This window comes from Taudactylus pleione, unplaced genomic scaffold, assembly GCF_031769625.1.
Source record: "Taudactylus pleione unplaced genomic scaffold, aTauple2 ptg000327l, whole genome shotgun sequence".
NCBI lineage: Eukaryota > Metazoa > Chordata > Amphibia > Anura > Myobatrachidae > Taudactylus > Taudactylus pleione.
The window spans coordinates 670618-694051 of NW_028284728.1; the positions used below are offsets into that span (position 1 = coordinate 670618).

A 23434-nucleotide genomic window follows, 5' to 3' on the forward strand; every position below is an offset into this window, starting at 1 on the left:
AGAATGTGGAGAAGATGATGTTCATCAAAATGAATTATCAGCTCTTCCAGGCAGACCAGCCTCCAGAAGGTACAGAGGGACCTGTGGTGGTGGATTCAAGTGGGGACAAGTTAATACTTTGTGAGGATGAGGATGTACACACTGAAGAGGGTGAGGAATCGGTGGATGAGGAGGATGAGGATGACATCTTGCCTCCGTAGAGCCAGTTTGTGCAGGGACACATTAATTGCCAGCTTGTTTTGTGGGGGCCCAAACGAACCAATCATTTCAGCCACAGTTGTGTGGCAGACCCTGGCGCTGAAATGATTGATTTGTTAAAGTGTGCATGTCCTGTTTATACAACATAAGGGTGGGTGGGAGGGCCCAAGGACAATTCCATCTTGCACTTCTTTTTTTTCTTTGCATTATGTACAGTTTGGGGCCTAGTTTTTCTAACTGCCATCCTGTCTGCCACTGCAGTGTCACTCCTAGATGGGTCACGTGTTTGTGCCGCCCACTCGTGTCGCTTAGCATAGTCATCCAGCTACCTCGGTGCAACCTTTTGGACATGAAAACACTATTGTGAGGTGTGAGGTGTTCAGAATAGACTGGAAATGAGTGGAAATTAAGGTTATTGAGGTTAATAATAGCATAGGAGCAGAGAAACCAACAAATTCTGTGATTTTAGCTGTTTTTATGCTTTTTAAAAAAAAAATACAGATCCAAAACACAAAACCCAGAACCCAAAACACGGAAGGGTGGTTTTGGCAAAACCAATCCAGATCCAAAACACGAAGAAAGATCCAGATCCAAAACCAAAACACAAAACACGAAAAGTGGCCGGTGCACACCCCTAATAAAGATAAATGTAGTTCTTTTGGTATCGTAGAGAAGACCTCATCACGGGGGGTTCAGTATGATATTTACATTTTCAATATGACGATAATTATAACAGGGACACTGTTAGGTCGAACCCAGCATGCCGACATGCTAATAATGTGATTGAAAGCATTTTAACAGTGTTGGCTTTACAACCCATCATGTTTGAAGTTAAAAAACCGAATTGTTAAAATGCTTTCAGTCAATTATTTGCATGTCGGCATGCTGGGTTCGACCTAACAATGGGGGAGGTGTATACTAAGCCTTTGAGAGAGATCAAATACCATCCAGTCGGATCCTAACTGTCATTTTTCAAACACAGCCTCTGAAGTGACAGGAGTTGATTGGTTGGTATTTTCTCTCTCTCAAAGGCCCTCATTCAGACCCACTCGCAAGCGGGCGCACGTACGTTAGGCGTACGTACAAAAAAATTTAAATTCAATGGCTCGCTCGTATTTTCGTTCGCATCTAAAATTCCTCCCTAAACTCTGACGACCCCTCCTCTAACTAACGAGCGTACGAAATAGCGAGCGTACATCCCCGAAATGGCTTGAAAGGAACGCACGCACACGTATAAACAGGAAGTGGCCTTGTCAGATGTCGATTACCTGCTCCTTTATTCTGCCTACCTCCATCAATCGTATCATGCCAATCAATGTATCAATTAGCTTAATTGTTTGTTTTTTTTCAACACAATGCAAGAAACTTTACTCTTGTCCGTGTTTGTGTTTACCCGCAGAATACGTACGGATGAAACATTCGCTTTTATTGTTCAAAAAACATGTGAACCACAATTAAACAATTGTACTATTGCTGTGGATCCCCGCATATTTCCCTGGGTTGATTTCTTTATTTAAATTTGCTTACGCATGTCACTGCATCAAGCCTATCATAACTCTCCAGAGATTTCTGGCCCTGTCGAACACATGACTCATACACTAACCAATAAAATTGCTCCTGTTAATTTCCAAAATACATTAGCCAATGAGAAAATTTTTACACACTTTATCAAAAATGTTTTTTAAGAAAAACACCATTGCCATCATGAGAGCCTCCGCATTCACCAGGCGTGAGCTGCTGGTGCTTACGGAGGTCATGGATCGCCGGATCACCAGCCAGCCTCAAGCCATGACCAACCGGCAGAAGCGCTCCGCGTATGCGGAGGTACGGTCCCGCCTGCGGTCCTTCGGCTCACGCCGCAACATCGGGCAGCTGGAGCGCAGGTGGTCCGACCTGCAACGGCGAACGACCCGCTTGCTGGCATGCTTTCGCATGCAGATCCTGGCAAGTAAGTGTTATGTATTGTGGTTTTAATGTTTGTGTTTGTGGGGCAAACTGCGTGTGCATGTTTTCATGTTTGTTCTATTTATTATTTGTACTCATATCTGCGTGTGCATGTTTTCCTGTCTGTTCTATTTATTATTTGTACTCATATCTGCGTGTGCATGTTTTCCTGTCTGTTCTATTTCTAATTTGTACTCATATCTGCGTCTGCATGTTTTCCTGTCTGTTCTATTTATTATTTGTACTCATATCTGCGTCTGCATGTTTTCCTGTCTGTTCTATTTATTATTTGTACTCATATCTGCGTGTGCATGTTTTCCTGTCTGTTCTATTTATTATTTGTACTCATATCTGCGTCTGCATGTTTCCCCTCTATTTCTGTTTTTTTAATTCTACTGCTATTTTTTTTTTTTTTTTTTTTTTTTTTAGTTTGGTTGCCCGGATTTGTCCATAAACTAAACGCAATTTCTTTGACATATTTTAGGGGGACAGCCAAGACTCCGCCGTCACCGTCCGTCCAGATGGCGTTCCCGCCCACTCTCCCCAACCCCCAGCCAACACTCCACCCCAAATCTTTCCCCTATTCCCCACTCCTCCCCATCCTTCCCAGACCCTCTTCCGGAAATGTCGGGCCTCCTTCCCCTCCGTCCCACTTCCCCCTCTCCTCCACCCACCCCTCTTCCAATTACCCCCTCCCCGGAGTCCAGCATAACTCCGCCCCATTCTTTGGGGAATGACGGATCCTCCGAGGAGGATCATGGAGGTTTGGCCGGAGCTCCCGTTTTGTCTCCCGGTATGTTTTTTTAATTTTTTTTTTAAAGCACAAACTGTTTGTATGTAATCATGTGTCGTGCCTTTCTTCGTGTTTTTGTGGCTTGACTTTTGTTGATTGTGAAGGTTTGCCTTTACCTCTTCCTGGTGATTTAAGCATACACATATCATACCTGTGGGAATTTGTACCTAGGCCTTGTATTTTTGCCAGCCCACCCTTTTTATTTTTGTTTTTGGGTTTAGGAGTGATTTGGGTTTTTTTTTACATTTTTCTGTGGATTCCCTATTGTTGTATTAACCCACACACTTTTCTCACCCACAGAGGAACAGAGGCGTCGGCAAGAGGTGGCGGATGTTGTGGGGCAGATGCGCCAACATGTAATCGGCCTTCTGGTGGCCCTCGACCGGCTGTCTGGCCTCCTTCGGCATTAGTTTTTTTTTTTTGGTTCTATTTTCCAATTAAATTTATTAAGACAAATATACGTTGTGGCTCATTTTTAAAAACCAAAACCAAGATAGTTTAGCCTGACATAAGTAGACTGTTCCTGCAAGGATTTCCCTTTTTTAAAAGTTAGATTGTGTTTTGTCTTTGTATGTCAAACAGACACCAGAAACACATAACAGTAACAATGTCATTTCCCTTTTTGGGTGTAGTGTCAATTACAGATTTCAACATTTTCCAGGTTCCTACTTGGTGCGCAAGCTGCTTAGGCCAATCTTACAAATCCCAAGGTTGGGCCAGGCTTCCTTTTGGTGTGGATTGGGAAGCTGAAAACATATTTCAGTTTTGCTCAACTGGCGTCAGTACTGGTTTACCCCTTAGTCAAATGTAACTTGTGTTAACCTGGTTACACTTGCTGTTAACGTCCCAAAAAAGGAAGACCATTTCACTCTTCAAACATTTATTCACAACATAACAGAGAAAACAAAGTGGTCACTCCCAAAAAAAATACACAGTGATAAATTCAAATACAACACATACCAAGAAATAATAAAAAAAAAACACAAAATCAAGAACTGGTTGACGAAGGACCATGCCAACATGATTCCACAAACATGGCGTTGCGATATGGGTTCCAGAATATATGCCCAAAAGGACCAGATCCAGGTTTGGTAAGGGTAGCAGGAAGTAGTGAGCGTTGGAGTGCCAAAGATTATGTGAACAAACAGAAGATGGTGAGAAAAATAAAAATAAATTAGATGTTCGCCAAAAAACACAAACACATTAGGTATAAACACTGGAGTTTTGTTCAAACTTACCTAAAAAATCTGGCCACCACATCATCGCGTATGGCCCCCCCACATACTGACCTTCGACCAACCTCGGGGGGGCCATCCTCAGGTAAGGCATCCTCTGGCTACATTGGGACACCACTCCTTATGGCAATGTTGTGAAATATCCCACACAGGACCACAATTTTCGACACCATATCCGGCACATACATGAGCTCGCCACCAGAGCGGTGGAGGCATCTGAATCGGCCTTTTAAAAGGCCGATACAGCGCTCCACCACTTGCCTGGTGGCTGTAAGTGCGGAATTATACGCACTTTGTGGCCCTGGTGTGGGAGCCAAATAAGGAGTGAGCAGCCAGGACATGCAAGGGTATCCACTGTCTCCTGTGAACAAAAATAGACCACATCAGGAACACTGTGTATCAAGCTTAACATTGTTATGTACTAAAGGTCTCCACTTACCCAGAAGCCACGCATCACCAGCTTGTAGGTTGGTTAATTTCTGCCATATCCCTGATTGCCGGATGACGAAGGAGTCATGAGTACTTCCGGGTAATTTAGCATTCAGGGACAGGATCTGGAGGGAGGCATCACATACCACCATTACATTCAGGGAGTGATAGTGTTTCCTGTTTCTAAATATTGCCTCCAGCCGTGCTGGAGGCTGAAGTGGTATGTGAGTACCATCCACAACCCCTATGATGTGTGGGAAGCCAGCTATTTGGTAAAAATTGGCCTTGGCCACACTAAGGGCACCCATATCCAAAGGCATTTTAATAAAATGATGGAGGTGCTTGAAAAGTGCCTCCATCACTGCCCTCAGGATCCGGGAAAAGGAGGATTGGGAGATGCCCGCCACTATTCCCACCGTTGTTTGAAACGATCCTGAGGCACAGAAATGTAACACCGCCATAAATTGCGTCAGTGGTGGTATTGCTGTTGGACTGTCAATTTGCCGCTCAAGATCACTTTCTATTAATGAGAGAGTGTCTATGATGATTTTGGGAGGTAGACGGTAGCGTCTTAAAACCTCATCATCGGGCATTCCAAAAAGGGTGACACGTGTTCGAAATATCTGGGGCCTTGCATGCCTACGATGCCTACGCCTGGGACGAGTTTGAGGTTGGTCGTCTTCCGGGAGCAGGGCCAGAACAATTCGCCCCAGATCTACCTGAAATTCAAAGTTTACAATGTAAGGCTTTTGACCCACCCCAAAAGTAACAAAAAACAACTTAGCTTTCTGATACCATCCATAGCTGCTTACATGCCGGGGTATTGTCATGATACGTATAAACTGTAAAAAAGCCAACAATGAGACTTCAAAAATTTAGAGGGTGTTTTTTTTTTTTTTAAATTGTTGCAAGCCAACACAGAAAATAGCGGAAACACACATTTGGCCATCGATGAAAACGACATTGCACACCGTACGTCAAATAGGGTTCAAATGGACCCAAAAAATGGAAAAGGGAAAAGCAAAACTGGATTATATGATGAATAAGCCGTCAAAAATGCGGTAATTAATTCGCAAATGCAAGTCACTACACCAACAGTCAAAAATGCGGTAATTAATTCGCAAATGCAAGTCACTACACCAACAGTCAAAAATGCGGTAATTAATTCGCAAATGCAAGTCACTACACCAACAGTCAAAAATGCGGTAATTAATTCGCAAATGCAAGACAAAAAATGGACTTACCCAACTCGAATATATAAGATTTCCCAAAAAAACTTCTTTGGGTCCGAAAACCAAAAAAAACTAAAAAAGATGAAATGAGTGTTAAACAAATTAACGAACCACAAAACAGAAGAATACACCAATTGGCCACAAATTTGACTGCACAAAACTTACCAAATCAGGAAAGGATGTGGTAAAAATGAAAAAAATGCGAACGGAAAAACCAAAGAAATGTAGCAAAAACAAACAAAAAACCAACTCTGCCAAATCCTCCAACCGCAAACAACAAAATCCAAACCACTTAACCGACAACACTCCAACAACCCCACCTCGACTCCACACACACCAAGCCATAAATAGTGTTTATTTTCCCGCACAAATTAAGGATGAATCATAGGGACGCACAATCAATGATGCGGCCGCAAACTAAGGACGCATGTATAAATACGTCACGAAATCACATAGAATTTCTGGATGATTTCATGCTGGAAGCAGAGACATGGCTTCAAACCAGGGAAACAATGGTCAAAATTGCGGCGGTAAGGCCTTCATGCATTTTGTGTCAATGATTCTTTTAAAACATAATATTGTGCAAGTTGTGAAGTGGCTAAATCTGCATATTTACCCAAATAGGTGAGGAGGATGACATGGAAGAGACTGCTGGCCCCAGTCAACCCGCCAAAGCTGGCAAAAAAAAAAGGCAGCCACATTTCACAAGCAAGGAGATGGAGGTTTTGATCCAGAAGTGCGTTGACATCCTGCCCCAGGCAGCCAGGAATATGAGCCAAAGCCAGAAGTGGAGAATGTGGGAGGAGGTCGCCGTTGCTGTCAATAGGGTGGGTGATTATGTCCGTCTAGCCCGGGATGTCAAACGGCGGTAAGTAAACACTTTCCCATCCTATAAACAAACCCCATTGTAAAAAAAAGGATAATGGTTCCAAATTAATTCCACAGATGGGCAGACTTCAAATATCGTCTCAAACAAAAACTTGCCGACAGGGCTAGGCATGCAAGGGGGACAGGTGGGGGTCCCACCCCTGTGTCATTGGAGTTGACAGACTTAGAAGAGATGGCACAGGGGTGTGTGCAGGCTGTGGAGGTGTTTGGCGTGTCCAACATGGATACGGACATGCCAGACTTTGCGGCTCCTCATGTTGGCCAAGGTAAGTCTTGTGATGTCACCAACTCAGAAATGCTATTGTGCCAATATGTAGATTCTAATGTGAGTCTTTTCTCCAATTTCCTAACAGAGACAGAGGCGGATTTGTCTGCTCCAGAGGGGAGCCTTGGCCGCAGAATTTCTGCTGGCTCTGCAGGGGAGGAACCAGTACATCCGGCTGAGGACCCTGCAGAAGCCAGTCCAGAGCGTGCCCCCTCGCAGGCAGTGGGCCTCCTCACAGAACTCAATTTTAAATCGGATTGCCATACGGAGATTCTGCAGAGGATGGACGCCAGTCTGATACGGGTGGCTGAGGCCCTGGAGCAAAATGCTGCGGCCAACGTGACCATTGGTCAGGCCCTGGCGGAAAATACCAGGGCCAACATCCGCATCGCCGATGCCCTGGAGCAGCTCGTTCGCCAGCACATGGTGGAGCCGACCTCCCTTCCTGCCGGAACATCCGGATCCTCCACCTCTGGCACAACATCAGCCAATCCTCCAAATGTGCCTAGCCCTGTGCCTAGTCCAGAGGCCACAACATCTGCCTCTGGACAAAGCCAGCCCGATGGCATCCCGGACCCGGTCTGGCGCCCACCCTCACCCAGCCAAACGGGCGAGAAAACGGTGACAGCAATGGCGACTTTGCCCACACTCCTTCTGTGCTTGGCTCATATTCCTTTCTGGTCAAAACTTCCCTCTCCTTTCTTGTGAAATGTTTTTAAATTTTGTATTTACGCTTATGTTAGTAGTTATGTTTTTTTTTTTTTTGGATCAAATATCTTGGCCACAAAAAAAGGCAACAAAATATTAGGCCAATTTGTTTGTGTGTAAACAATAAATTAAAAACAAAACACTGACATTGTATTGTGACATTATTGTACAAATGGGTTACATTTAATCCTGGCCTTAAAGGCAAAAACTGACCCTCTTTAAAAAAAAAAAAAGGCCTCTTTAAGGAACGTTTAAAAAATCACATAGCGATGCAAATTCCACAGTAAACCAAAAAAAAGGGGAGCTAATTAAAAGATGATGACATTATTGTTACAATAGGCCATAACCACCAAATTGTGGCCAAAATAAAACCCCAAAAATGTACGCTAATTGATTGTGTAATCATGACATTAGCAGCTCTGATTTCCACCTGCGTACGCTTTTGTGCTATCCCAATAAACTGCTTTCCAAACACATACCAAGCCGGATTTCAATCCAACACTAATTACTTTACTGACCAGCCGCGATTAATCGCTGCACCATCGTGGAGTCCCGGGACGGAGGAGAAGCCCATCGCCAATGTGGTCGAGTAATCCTGACCCTAAGCTGTGCGAGCATTTTGAAGGGAAAGCGGATGTTTCAGTGACGTATGAGACGGTCCGAACACGTTTGACGTTCGCATCTGCTAATGTATGTACGCCCCAAAAACGCCTCGCCACGCCTGCGTTTTTTCATCTCCACCCCCGTCAACACCCAAAAACGCCCTGTTCTGTCAATCACATTTGACATGTCACTTCCTGTACGCTATTTTAGGAACGAGAGAAAAAAAGCTCGCAATCTGCCGTACGCACATGCGCAGTGTAACACCGACGCATGCGCGGTTAGTCAACATCGGAACGCAACGAGCGTACTGTTGTTAACGTGCGGCTCTGAATGAGGGCCAAAGTCTTAGTACATCTTCCCCTGTGTTTGAAAAGGAGCTGACTGGTTGGTACATTATCTCTCTCGAAGGCTTAGTATATCTACTCCAATGCTCCTGTTCTGATTGTCGATATTGTAAATGACGGAATCGGACCTGGATCCACATTATACTTTTTACACAATAAATTCTTCAGCTATGTTCACTAAATTAATTAGACAAAATATATCCTGGAGATTACTATAAAATGTAACACAAGGATACTAAATCAGCTTTCTGTAATGGGAGTTTGGTCTGCTATTTTAAGCCATAATAATTTTAAAAAATAAACTATGTATGCATTGTGTAGTGCGCCTAAATTGTGTTTGTTTTTTTTCATTTTGTGCTTTTTTTCTTTTCAACACAATTCTTTTTTCTTTCTTTACTCTATTTTTAACAAATGTCTTATGTATTTTTCCACATCCACCTATTGGAACTGAAAGCCCAAGTCAGGGATTTCAGTTCCACTGTACATTTGTAAACCAGCTGGCTGGATCATGGGCCTGATTCAGAGCCGCTCGTAAGCGGCCGCTCGTTCGCTCCGAGAGATGTTTGCCCAACTGCGCATGCGTACGGATCGTTATACGCATGCGCGAATCAGTCAGTGCGGTCAAAATTCATGTGCTCGCAAAATAGCGAATGCCTGATAATTTGAGTGACAGAAAGAGGCGTATGTGGGTGGTAACGGGGGAAGGTGCTTGAAAACGGGGAGTGGAGATCCGAACGCAGGCGTGCTTAAAGGTCAAAACGGGCGTTTTAAGGGTGTGCATAATTAAAACAGCAGCGTCATTGACCACGTCACTGGGTTATTTTATGGTCAGAACTGCTCACAAAATTGTGGTGGGAAAAACCAACCCCAAGAATAGCGAGCAGTTCATACCCTGGTCGATGTACTCGATTAATCTAATAAATAGCGGACATGACGTAGGATGCAAGGGGGCAGGGGGCGTATTTTTTAAAAAAACTACCACAAGTTTGGTTCGCTCGTTCAGACCTAGAGGCGTGAACAGACCGCAAAGAGCGAACGGTTGATTTGAATAGCCACCCCTATTTTCTGGACGAGCGAGCGCTAATTGCGTCCGGCTCTGAATCAGGCCCCATGCCCATATTCCCACCATATTGGCCTGGCAGACAGTATCGCCATGGCATCTGAGTATCACTTTCTGGCACCAGTAATATTTTATTGATACATAAAATAAATACACCCCATAGTCTCTTATAGCCTTCACTTTTGCTCCTGTATATTCTGTTCTTTACTTTACAGGTCCTTCTGCCGCTACTATTTCATAGCTATAAAAAGTAAAAATCTCTATGTAACTGTCTACCATCCTGGAATGTCCTGGAGACTCATGAATTCAAGGTACTTTCCCTGAACCCCAGGAAAGTAATCCAGGATCTACTGAGGAAGTGTGTAGAACAGTTTGGTTTATAATAGTTACACAGGAAATAAAGTGAATGTCAGGACAACACGATACTTGCGCATGCATAACGTGTGTAAAAGGGTATATTAAAACAAAACCACATGCTATGTCTAATTATTTTTTAATTTAAGAGATTATTTTGAGGGAGTTTTATCATTTTTAGTCAGTTCTGCCACCACTCATTGTCAAATCTGACAATCTGAGGATGTCTTCAGTTACTTATTGAGTTCTTGTCTTTATTGTAGCGTTATATAAAAAAACAAGCCTTGCTGACATAAATTCATTAAGAACAAAAAGACAGAACATCATATGAAAGGAACTTAATATGATAAAGACAGTCACAATGTTTATTGGATTAAAAAGGATAATGATATAACATACAGAGATACAAAACCATTTCTTAAAATGATGACAGAACACGTAACTGCTGCTACAGGTAAGCACAATTTTCCTTCTCTCTAAAAGCATTGGGGGCTCCTTCAAAATTAATTTTATATGGATCAAACTTTTTAATGTATTTTATATGGATCTGGCTTTTTCAATGTATTTTATACGGATCTTTGCTGGGAACAAGGGACATTACTGAGGCAGTGCCTGATTAATACTCGGGAGTCTGACATTTATGAGGCACCGGTTCCTAGTGAATGGGTAGTTTGCATTCTCATGAATATTAAATCAGCTTATAAAATGGCTGCTTCCTTTGTGTGTAGACGACATAAAATCAGAAATCATTGTATTTAAGTAAACAATAAGTTAATAAATCAACTGAAAAAATTTATTTAGTGATGCAAGGCAATCGCTTCATATATTGGGGCCAGGGCTGTGGTACCATAAGCCTAGAAAAACACCTGCAGGTTACCCTCACCAAACATGAAAAAAACTTTGACCCTAGAGGTCCAACTGACAGTTTGGGAAACCATATGCCAAGGTATTATTTCAATGTTTTTGCAAAAGTGTTTCTAAATACTGTAGCAAAAAAAATGTTTATTAGATGACAGGTAAAGACAGATCAAAAAAACAATGATAATATTACTTTACCTTCGATCTTTGAGGTGACGCCAGACCCAGAAACACAAAGATTTCATTTCCTTCCTTCGCATCAAAGAAGGACTCAAAGTCCTGAAATAAAAGACTGGTATTAAAAATTGTCTCAAACATTCAAGAATGAAAGTGCCAATAAGAATTATATCATAATTAATTGTCTTAAGGTTATCCTAACATATCATTATGCGGATTTACGATTATTCAGGATGCTTGTATCACATTCAGCAATGGGAGCTATTATCCCAAATCCTTGCAACAAGGGGGTACAATTACCAAGATTTGTTTTTTGATCAATTTGCCTTTTATTTGTGATTTGGGTGTGATTTTGCATCTCAGAGATTTACTAAAGCCCAAATCGATGGCGAAGTGCAGGTGAAACATGACTTCACACTCCAATATACGGCGATACACCATCGGGCTTACCGTCATATGATTAACACCAACTGGAATAGAAATCACGGATTTACTAAGAATCGTGTTAGTCAAATCGTTCGAACTCACAACAAAATTGCAGCACAATGCACACAATTATTAGATCTGCCTGTGAGCAAAATGCGCGCCTGATGCACTGGGCTGAACCAGCTGGGGGGCTTCCACTATAGCAGGGACACACAGCGTCATCATGTAAAACCAGCCCAGGGATGGAAATCCTCAGGTAGTGGGGCCCCCATATTATTTTTGGGGTCCCGACTTGCCAAGGATTTCCAGCCCTGAGTTGACCAGTAACGGCAGGGGGACCCTACGCCGATTGTCTCCCTGCTATAATGTAAGCCCAAGGCTGGTACAGTCAGGTGCTGGTTACTGGAAAATGGGGGGATGGGGTACATGCTGGTCTTTACCCCAACTTTCCAGTACCAGACCAGGCTTAGAGGTCCGGGGCTGGTTATGCTTTTGGGGGGAAACCCCCACACACTTTGTTTTTTTACAAATGAACCCTTTATTTAATCCTTTAAACACCAAAGCCTGCACTGATCATTCTGATCTGCGCAGTGCTTTAAATCCTCTGCCAGCTGTCTATTGTAAACAGGGCAAATCGACTGATCTCGCACACAACAGAATCACAGAGTACCACCATCGAATTTAAATAGTCAGTAAATACGCTGATTAGTAAATGTGGATTTTTGATTGCAAAATGCTCTAGTGATGTCCATCTACTTTGTTTAGCATGATTCTTAAGGTGCCTACACATATAGCGATGTGCTCACAATCCCACGATGTGCACACATTATAATGATATATCTAAAAACATTTATATCTGCTCCATTAATTAATGCAAATCACATTATAAGATTCCTATGGATGTCAGGCTAAAAATAATACTTGGCTTTAAATAACTGAAAATTGCAAAAAAAAAATCCCGTATAAGAGTTAGCTAAATATGAACTAAGGGGCTTGGCCTGACTGTGCGACAGAGATGAAGCAGCTTTGGGAACGCTCCCTTTAAAAGTTACCGGTCTGCGGCTGTCTCTGCCCCCCTCCACTGCTCTCTTGCATATATACCAGGATGATGTCCCAGTTCACCACAGATATTTTATAAGTCATGTACTTATTGCTACCAGGGCAGCTATTGCTCAGTTCTGGAAGCAGGATAAACCTCCCCCCCTTTCTTTGATAAAGTCCAAAATAAATGATAGTTTCCAGATGGAAACTTTGAACTGCCCCTATTCTTCTTCTGCTAACTCACCAATGATAAAGTGGTTCAGCTGGAAGGAATTTATCACAGTGGGTCCATGCCTTCCAATAACCACACATTGATATTTTAAGGTTTTGATATGTTCTGTATTTTGGTTTGTCTATTGAAGTTGTGGAGTGTTCTCTACTATTTGTGTATGTCATACACTGATTTTGATTTGTTTTCTGGTGTAATGTGATGTTTTGATATTTTTAACTGATATTTGCCTGTATCCCCCCCCATGTTCTTTCTTTCCATTCTCTTTTTTTCTGTACCCTTTTTTTTTTGTTTGAAAAAAAAAGAACAAAAATTCAATAAAAATTATTGTTAAAAAATAAATAAATTATTATGAACTAACTCTTAAACGGGACTTTTTTTGCAATAGGTATCTTATAATGTGATTTGCATTCATTAATGGAGCAGATATAAATGTTTTTAGATATATCATTATAATGTGTATGTAATTTTATGCATGATTTAATTTATGTTCATCTGCTAATAAATAGATATTAGTGCAACCAGCACTGCATTGATTTACTAATGCCTCCAATGAGTTGGATACATTTTTGATAATTTGTTATCTGTGATTTAGTGCAGAGGAAGTAAAATCCCCTGGAATTGCAGGCTGCAGGTGCACTTATTGGTTGCCCAGCGCAGACCTTCTATTTCTTTCCTATATAAAAAAAATAAAAATAACGCACAACTGGCTCTGGTCTTTGCCCACACTGCAACATTCCTCTCTGCATTGTTTAGCAGAGCTCTTCCTAGTGGCTGCAGGAAGAAACACCTTGTGATCATATCTGTGTGTACAGCAATGTTACCCAACAATAGCTTAAATTTACTATCATGTCTTCTTTACAACTTTCCAGAGAGCGTTTCTCTGGATCAGATATCCCAAACCATTATACATATTTAAGGGTATGGTATCACGATTCCTGTGCCAGCATTTTGAGTGCCGACATCCCAACCGCCGGGATGTCAACTACATCTCCTGTTTAGAGATGTATGGCATTGATGAGGAATGCATTTATTTTATGTTGAAGACACACCAGGAGAAACATCACAGGGTCTCTGATCAAATAGGTGGCACAGTAACTAGAAAATAAAGTTGGATATAAAACGGATGGAATTTATATGAATGTAGTTCTGAGCGAGTGATCATCACACAGAATGCATTGCCTTCTGCCTGGTCTACGCAAGTTTGCTTATGTGATATTCAGAATAGTAATATCATCTATGGAGATGTACCTTTGGATCGCTGTAACAAGTGCTGACTGCACTTTACTTTCTGATTTTGCAGCCAAGTACATTATAGGAAATGGACCCTGTATTGTAGGACACTCCTAGTTCTTGAGGCAACTGTTTGGGCAGGAATAGGTACGATATGCCGGAGGTTCAAATACCAACGCCGGAATGCCGATTGTGAAGAATTCCAACCTAACCTAACCCTCACCCTCTCTCCCCATAAGCCTAACCCTCCCTCCCCCCGATGGTGCCTAACCCCCCCATCCCGCACCCTAAACCTAACCGTCCCCAGGGCGTGCCTAACACTAACCTCCCCCTGTGGTGCATAACCCTAACCCCCCCTCCCCGCAGCCTAACCATAAAAGGGAAGTCCCTAAAGCTATCCCCCCCCCATCCCCGGACTAACTGTCATTCTTAACCGCATACTTACCTTCTAGATGCCGGCGGTCGGGATGCCAACGTCAATATCCTGATGTCTTCGGGAAGGCAGCGTCGGCATTTTGACAGACCTCATGATTCCACCATCGGCATTTTGACAGGCGTCAGGATTCCGGCATAAGTATATTGACGTCCGAGATCCCGTCCAACGGCATCTTGACCGCTTGCACTCATCATTTATACAAATCATATCAATCCTTCTCTACATTTAGATTTCAAGTTTTAACGTTTTGTCTCTGGAAATGTTTCAAGACTAAAACAACTGTGTAGTAAAAATCTTGTTATTCTGCGTAATGAATACAATTATCCCTAACTATAAGCATCGAAAGAGTTGTCCAAAGTGTGGAAGCTACTATAAATCTATACTAAAAAAAAATTGATAAAAAAAGTTTTAAAAAACAGCTAAAAACATTGAAATTATTACAATCCAAAACACAAAATTAGGAATTAAAATCTGAATTCCGAACTGTGGTAAGTTCAGAACCGTGACTCACAAATATCAGGTGGATTCGGATTTCTGGAGAACTGAACCGCACATCTCTACTGACAATAGAGTAATGCTAAGATTATCACCGCAATGAGGTAAATAAGCCCCTATGATTTTTTAGTTGGAAATTAGAAACCAATGGCTATTGTCCAGAACGCAGAAACATAGGTGTTTATTCTATTTTATTTTGTGTTAGTTGGGACATCGCCACTTACCCCACAGTACTGCTCCTCATTAAAGATCTGGGGAGGAAGAGGAATCCCGTTCTTTGGCTTTTTCTCCCCAGGCACGTTGTCTCTCATCCACTGCCGGTTGTCATCATTACACGCAATATCTTTTTCTTCATAGTCGATTCTGTATGCCTCCAAAAAACCCACCACTTCTTGCTGTTTCTTCTTTATCTGTTTATGGAAGGGCAGAATAAATTGGAAAATAATTTATTAATGCCAGAGTTTTTCCCTTAATATTTCTGTTTTTAGTTGTTTTTTTTTTATCATGTCAAAAATATGTAATAAAAGAACAATAGCATCCAAACATCGAGTTATGTACCTATGACCTTTTAAATGCTAATGCAAATAATGCCAGCATCTTGGAAAAACTCCTTCACTAGTCTCAAAACAATGGCTATGATCTGTGATGACTACACCCAGCTTCAAATTTATAGAACTGGTCTCCGGTATTCACCTCTAGTAGCCCCCTTTCTTCTAGTGGCGTTAAGAACATCAAGCTCTATTTGTCCCCAGTACTTCATGTTGGTAGAACAAGTTTACAATGAATTGCTGCCTCCAACAAAGGTAATCTATGTCTAAGACAAGTTTGCAATATAGTAACTCACATGATATTTACCTACTTTTTGTTTCTCCACTGGGAGAGTTCCAGAAGGGGAGACATGGGTAGCGAACAGAATTAAGCGAATCATTCCCCCCCCCCACCCCCAACTCCAAGTGGAGCAATGCAGCGAATAGAGGAGTAACAGGAAGGAAGTGTACAGGATGCTGGAGAGTGTCCAACAGTCCCGGAGTCCAAGGAGACTCTCCAAGATCCAGGAGTCTCCAACACATTCCAGGGGAGTAGAAAAGTATGTTCCACTTATTGATAAAACCTATTGGGGTGGTGGTCACAAGAGGTGACAGACGTAATGTGAAAGTGTCTGTTAGGCCACACAGAGAGCGTTAAGCAGAATACACATATTGCAGGGGTTAAAAGCAGTATTTAGGTGTCTCACCACAAGAGCAAAGTACAGAATACTTCTGCCTCTAATACCATCTTACCATTGCTTACACTCAAACTGTACATCACACACACACGCACTTTGATCTTTCTCCCTCCATCCTCTCTCACGTCTCTAACAACCTTTCTGCCATTTCATCCTGGAGGTCCCAGCACTTACAGAAACTTACTGTCCAAACCTGATGCATTGGTGTCATCATCAAGTCCCCCCTTATCCTTCAACTCTCATTTCTGCTGCTTCAACCAACATAACATTCCAAAGATTCTAACTTTCCTCACCTCAAATGCCACTAAAGCCCTTATCTATGCACTCACCATCTTCTGCTTTGACTACTGTAACCATCTTCTTTTACCTTTTTTTACCTTCTATGGCAGCCTCTCCCCTCACCAATCAGTAACAATGCTGCTCATCTTATTTTCCACTCTCGCCACATGGCATTTGCCTCTCCACTCTGCAATCGCCATTACTGGCTACTTATCCCTTTCTGAATCAGTTCATACCCCTCACCCATACATATAAAGTTCATAATCACTCCTCCACCACCGACATCTCCAACCTCTTCTCTGTCCACACTCTCACTTACCCTCTCTGCTCCCCCTCTGATTAGTGCCTCATCTCTTCACTAATCACTACCTCCCATATCCACCTTCAAGACCTCTCCTCTGGAACACTCTCCCTCACCAAGTCCAACTTTCTTCCAGTCTCTCCAGCTTTAAACATTCCCTTAAGACTTCCCTTTTCCATAATGCCTACCAGGTCTCGTCATAACTCCTCTCTCACTCCTTCTTCTAACCCCACTGTTTCCTTCCAAGTTCTCCCTCCCTCCTCTGTCCACATTGCCAGTTTTCCCTCCTCTAACCCCGCTGTCTCCTTCCAAGTTCTCCCTCCCTGTCTATCCACTAACCTCATTGTCTGCTTCCAAGTTCTCCCTCCCTCCTCTATCCATGTTGTCTCCTTCCAAGTTCTCCCTTCCTCTCCACCCTCTATTCACGTAATCTTCTTCCCAGTTCTCCCTCCAACTGATTACTCCATGCATGTGGAATACAAGCCCTCATCCCCCTTGTTGTTTCCCTAAACTATCTTTACCACCAGTTCCCCATATTATCTCCATCTCCCCCTCAGCGACTCTGACACGGTCTGCTCGCTCATACTGTACGTTGCCTGCTGACCAGCTACAGCAGTTGCCCTACCCTTCCCCCCGTACTTGTCACTTACTGTCTGAGGTTTTATTGCAATGTTTGTATTTGTGCATTGTACTACTTCGATGGGTTACTAGTGTACATTATATTTATGCTGTTTACTGTATTTGTCTTTAGGTCCATCTCTTGTACAGTGCTGAGTACACCTGGTAGTGCTTAACAAATAAAAGATGATAATAATATTGGCCAGGTGACACCTACATAGTGGTTTTTTGTTTGTTTATTTTCATGACATCTATCATGAAATATTCTCCTAGACTTTTCTGTGTTTATTATCTCTGTTATTTATCTGTGAGCTTTACTTTATATTGCAACTGTCCTCTGGACCATCCACAACAGGAGGATTTAAAAGGCTTCAGCATTGATATATGAAATATTCTCAGGATTGCCATTGATGGAGGTAACTCCAATTAGGCAGCGAATGGATTAAAGATTGTGGATATGTTAAAAGGGCCAATGTACCTTGGTACCAACTTGACAGAGTGTTATCCAGTTCTGATATTACTAGTAGACAACCATATCTGGTCATTCATTTAATATTGTCTTCCAATTTGAAAAATGTATTTTGGGTAGAAATAAATATTTTTAATGGAACGACTGCACCTAGTTTCTGTGCAAACCCGTAAAACGACGCTCCATTTTTCATAGCAGCCCCTTTTCACATGGAGCACAATGTTCTCAGTGGTACGCTGTTGCCCCCAGTACTTCTATGTACCAGTTTAAAAGTCAACTGGTGCAGACTACAAAGGTACAATTATGTATGAGACAGTTTAGCAATATAATACCTCTACATGCAGAAATGACAGTACCGGGATATTATAGATGAGTGGGTTCGGTTCCCTGAGAACCAAACCCACCCGAATTACGGGGATGAGAGGCAGATACGAGTCGGCTCGGGTTTTCTGATCTGAAAATGAGGCAAAACTTCATCATCCCGCTGTCGGATTATCACGGGTTTTGGATTCTATAATGGTCCCGCGATTCACCGCCATTTTTCATTCTGGCCGTGGAGAGTGAAGAGGGAGGGAGCGAGCTGGGAGCTGTGCTGTGCTGTTCTGTTCTGTTGTGTCGTGTTAGAGGCTGGCTACTCTTGTCCATAAGGGCTGGCTGTTGTCTTCTATAGAGGGGCTGGCTGGCTGTTGTCGTGTCCATAGGGGCTGGCTGGCTGTCATTGTCCTGTCCATAGGGGCTGGCTGGCTGTAGTGCTGTGTTGTCCAGGGGGTGTTCTGTCCTGCATGGGTGCTCTTCACCCACCCCCAGTGTGAAAAATAATAAAAAATAGTGTTAGCCACACTTCAGTGCAGGGGTGCTGTGCTGTTGTCTGTTAAGGGGCTGCTGCCTCTTTTCAGGGGTTCACCCCAGTGTTAAAAAAATTAAAAATAAACAATTTTTTTTGTGTGGCGTGTTAGCCACACCTGTCATCGGCGTAGGTGAGCAGGGGTGCTGTGCTGCTGTCTGTCAAGGGGCTGCTGGCCAAAACGAATAAAAAAAATAAAATTTGGGTGTGTGTCACGGTGCCAGCCACACAAGGCTGTCACTTTCATCGGCGTAGGTGCGCAGGAGTGCTATGCTCCTGTCTGTCGAGGGGCTGCTGCCAAAATAATAAAAACGAAGTTTTTTTGTGTGTGGTTGTGTGCGTACTGAGAATGGAGGACAGTCACATGACCGGAGAGCAGGATCCACATACCAATCATGTAGCTGCCGGCAGCAGCCATGGTGATGATGCAAGGCCGTCCATATCATCTATGAAGGCCGATGTACCAGGGCTTAAGTCAGGCCAAAAAAAAAAAAAAAAAATCTACTTTTACCCTGTTAAAGCAAAAAAAATGTAAAGCTAAGTCAGCTTTAGAGAAACAAAAAATGAGCAATAAGCCATTCACTACACAAAGTGGCAAGGAAAGCATAAGGCATTGGCCTGTATTTATGACTGATGGTTCTAGTGATAATTCAAGCCGCTCTGCTTGTAGGAGAGGTACAAAAAAATTTTTAATTGTTAAGACAAGTAAGACACCGGAACCAATTGTGTGCTCGGAAAAATCAGAAATCCCAGAGGAGAATCCAAGTGTGTCCGCGGTTGCCATGTGTGAGCCTGACCCAATACTGTACTTGAAGAGGATCCTCCTTCCACCATTTGTGTGCCTTCTGATGTAGAAATCAAGGATGCTTCTGTGGAATTGCACGAGGAGGATATTTATGTAGTTGGCGATAACAACAAGGATGATGAGGATGTTTGTGTAAAAACTGTAAATCAGGCAACAGTTGTTGCCCATGGTGGGAAAAATCCCATTGTTGCCATGCCTGTGCAAAGGACCAGAACAAGATTACTGACGCCATAACAGCTATGCTGGTATTAGATGTGCGTCCAGTGTATGCCATTAATGCAGTGGGTTTTACCGTTAATGGAGGTCTTGTGTCCCCGCTACAATGTGTCTTCTAGATTCCACTTCTTTAGAATAGCAATTCCCAATCTGTACAAGGGCATTAAAAAAAATCTTATTAAAGTCCTCCGACTTGCCATTGTGCCCACTGTCCACTTAACCACAGATATGTGGACAAGTGGGACAGGGCAAACTAAAGATTACATGACTGTGACAGCCCACTGGGTATGTGTATTGCCTCCAACTGTGCAAACAGCAGCAGCAGCATCTAACAAATGCCAGCTCATTCAGATGCAGGCTACTCTGTGCATCATCGGTTTCACTAAGAGGCATACCACTGAGAACCTCTTAGAGAAACTCAGGGAAATCATTGCAAAATGGCTTAACCCACTTGGACTCTCCTCAGGATTTGTGATTTCTGACAATGCCAGGAATATTGTGTGAGCATTACATGTGGGCGAATTTGATCACATCCCATGTTTTGCTCACACAATTAATGTGATGATGCAACATTTTTTTTAAAAATTGACTGGGGCGTGCAGGAGATGCTCTCGGTGGCACGAAAGATTTCTGGACATTTTAGACATTCAGCAACTGCATTTCGAAGATTGCAGCACCAGCAACTGTTGAATTTGCCCTGCCATCAGCTGAAGCAAGAGGTAGTAACTAGGTGGAATTCTACCCTCTATATGCTTCAGCGGATGGAGGAGCAGAAAAAGGCCATCTAAGGCTACACTATGGCCTATGACATAGAGAGAGGAGCGGGAATGCACTTTAGTCAAGCACAGTGGAGAATAATTTCTATGTTGTGCAAGGTTCTCAAACCCTTTGAACTTGCCACATGTGAAGTTAGTTCAGACACTGCCAGCTTGAATCAGGTCATACCCCTAATTACACTTTTGCAAAAGCAGCTGGAGAAACTGAAGGAGCTTAAACGGAGTGATTCCGCTAAGTATGTGGGACTTGTAGATCAAGCCCTTCATTCGCTTCGACAGCATCCAAGGGTAGCATCCAAGGGTAGTCAATCTCTTGAAATCAGATCACTATATTTTGGCGAACATATATAGGTTTAAGTCAGGGGTCTTCAACCTTGGCCCTCCAGCTGCTGTGGAACTACACATCCCAGCATGCACTGCCATAGTTTTAGCATGCTGTTATATCAAAAAGGTGGCAGTGCATGCTGGGATGTGTAGTTCCACAGCAGCTTGAGGGCCAAGGTTGAAGACCCCTGGTTTAAGTCATACCTTGTGTCTTTCTTTCTGACAGACATAAATCTGAAAAGATGCAAAGAGCTGATGGTGAAAAATTTGTCAGCTCAAGCGGAATGTGACACGGCAGCATCTCCTCCTTCAGTTTCTACAGCTGCCAGGAAAAAACTACATTTTCCTAAGAGACCCACTGCCCGTGGTGATGCAGATCAGTCAGCAAATTCTAATGACATTTAGTTGGGTCTGAAAGAACTGCCTACATTGAGTGACATGTCTACCGTGACTTTGTCTGATACGGTGCCCATTCAGAGAATGGTGGATGACTACTTTAAGGATAGCATCCAAATAGGCATGTCAGACAGTCCGTGTCACTACTGGCAGGAAAAAGAGGCAATTTGGAGTTCCTTACACAAACTGGCTTTGCTGTACTTAAGTTGCCCACCCTCCAGTGTGTACTCTGAAAGAGTTTTCAGCACAGACGGGAACCTTGTCAGTGATCGTCGTAGGAGGTTACTTCCCCAAAATGTGGAAAAGATGATGTTCATCAAAATGAATTACAAATTCCACGAGGAAGACCTTTACCAGCAATTAAGTCCAAAAAAGACATTAGCATCTGACTATAATGGTGGATTCCAGCGGGGACAAATTCATATTGTGTGAAGAAGAGGAGGATGCACACACTGATGGGGATGATGATGACAATGACGACATCTAAAGTATTGTAAAGCCAGTTTGTGTATGGGATCATTACCACCAATGTCCACTGCGCATTGGCAGCTTGTTTTGTGGGGGGTCCAAACAAACCAATCATTTCAGGCACAAGTGGCAGTCCCTGTCGCTGAAGTGATTGGTTTGTTAAACTGTGAATATTCTGTTTCATATATACAACATAAGGGTGGGTTGGAGGACCCAAGGACAATTCCATCTTGCACCTTTTTCCTTTCCATTATGTGCTGGTTGGGGCATTGCTACTTGACATTTTAATGTTATGGTTTATGAATGTCCAGAAATTGTAATGGTCACAGACAGCATCTCCTGTATGCCCCTTTCATTTTCTTTTTAAGAAAATTCTGAACCAATTGCTGCTTGTGTCAACCCGATGGCACAAGTCGCACAAAAGTGACATTCTGCCAAGGGTTCTCAGTCCTTAAGGCTGCTACACGGCCCAAAGGCCACATCCTGCTTCACGGTCCAAAGGCCAGCTGTCGTCACTCCTCACCAGCCCTCAAGGCTGTAATGGCCGCAACTTGCCAAGAGTTCCAGGCCTCAAGGCTGTTGCAGGACTAATCATAGCTCTGTATTCCACTACTACTCAGCCCGGAGGCTGCATCAACAATTAACTATCAACTATCAATTCTTCAGCCAGGGGCTACATAAATTATCAATTTTTCAGTTAGCCAGGGGCTGCACCAATTATCAATTCTTCAGCCAGGAGCTGCACCACCAATTATCAATTCTTCAGCCAGCCAGGGGCTGCACCACCAATTATCAATTCTTCAGTCAGCCAGGGGCTGCACCAATTATCAATTCAGCCAGGGGCTAGACCAATTATCAATTCAGCCAGGGGCTAGACCAATTATCAATTCAGCCAGGGGCTAGACCAATTATCAATTCAGCCAGGGGCTAGACCAATTATCAATTCAGCCAGGGGCTGCACCAATTATCAATTCAGCCAGGGGCTGCACCAATTATCAATTCAGCCAGGGGCTGCACCAATTATCAATTCAGCCAGGGGCTGCACCAATTATCAATTCAGCCAGGGGCTAGACCAATTATCAATTCAGCCAGGGGCTAGACCAATTATCAATTCAGCCAGGGGCTAGACCAATTATCAATTCAGCCAGGGGCTAGACCAATTATCAATTCAGCCAGGGGCTAGACCAATTATCAATTCAGCCAGGGGCTAGACCAATTATCAATTCAGCCAGGGGCTAGACCAATTATCAATTCAGCCAGGGGCTAGACCAATTATCAATTCAGCCAGGGGCTGCACCAATTATCAATTCAGCCAGGGGCTAGACCAATTATCAATTCTTCAGCCAGGGGCTGCATCAAGTATCAACTCTTCTTACTTCAGTCAGTGGCTGCGCCAACTATCAACTATCAATTCTTCAATCCTCAAGGGGTACCCCAAACATCATCTTTGCACAGTCCTCAACACTATTGATCAATCAGTTTTGAGCCAGATAGCTGGATGCAACCTTTTGGCCCTTTACTTTTAACTAGATGAAAAAAATCAATATAGTGAGTTGTGAGGTGGTCAAACTTGTCAGGGAAACAAGTGGAAATAAATGTTATTGAGGTTAATAATACTGTAGGAACAAAAAAAAAAACATTTTATGTGATTTTAGCTGTTTATGATTTTTTAAGAAAAAATCCAGGTTTGCTGGCTGTGTCGGCAGTGCCAGCAGTGTCCTCAGTGCAAATTTGCTGACTGTGTCGGCAGTGCAGGGGTGTTCTC

The 23434-nt window shown here is 42.9% G+C and overlaps 1 protein-coding gene across 1 annotated transcript in view; it reads right to left on the bottom strand.

Annotated features, from left to right (window-relative positions):
- SH3BGR (SH3 domain binding glutamate rich protein) overlaps window positions 1-23434 on the bottom strand; it is a 59905-nt gene that overhangs the window by 20696 nt on the left and 15775 nt on the right. The window contains exons 2-3 of the mRNA XM_088443138.1: window positions 15173-15358; window positions 11110-11190 (exon numbers count right to left, since the gene is read on the bottom strand). Of these exons, the coding sequence (XP_088299264.1) occupies window positions 11110-11190; window positions 15173-15358 (267 nt within the window). The remainder of the gene's footprint in view (window positions 1-11109; window positions 11191-15172; window positions 15359-23434) is intronic.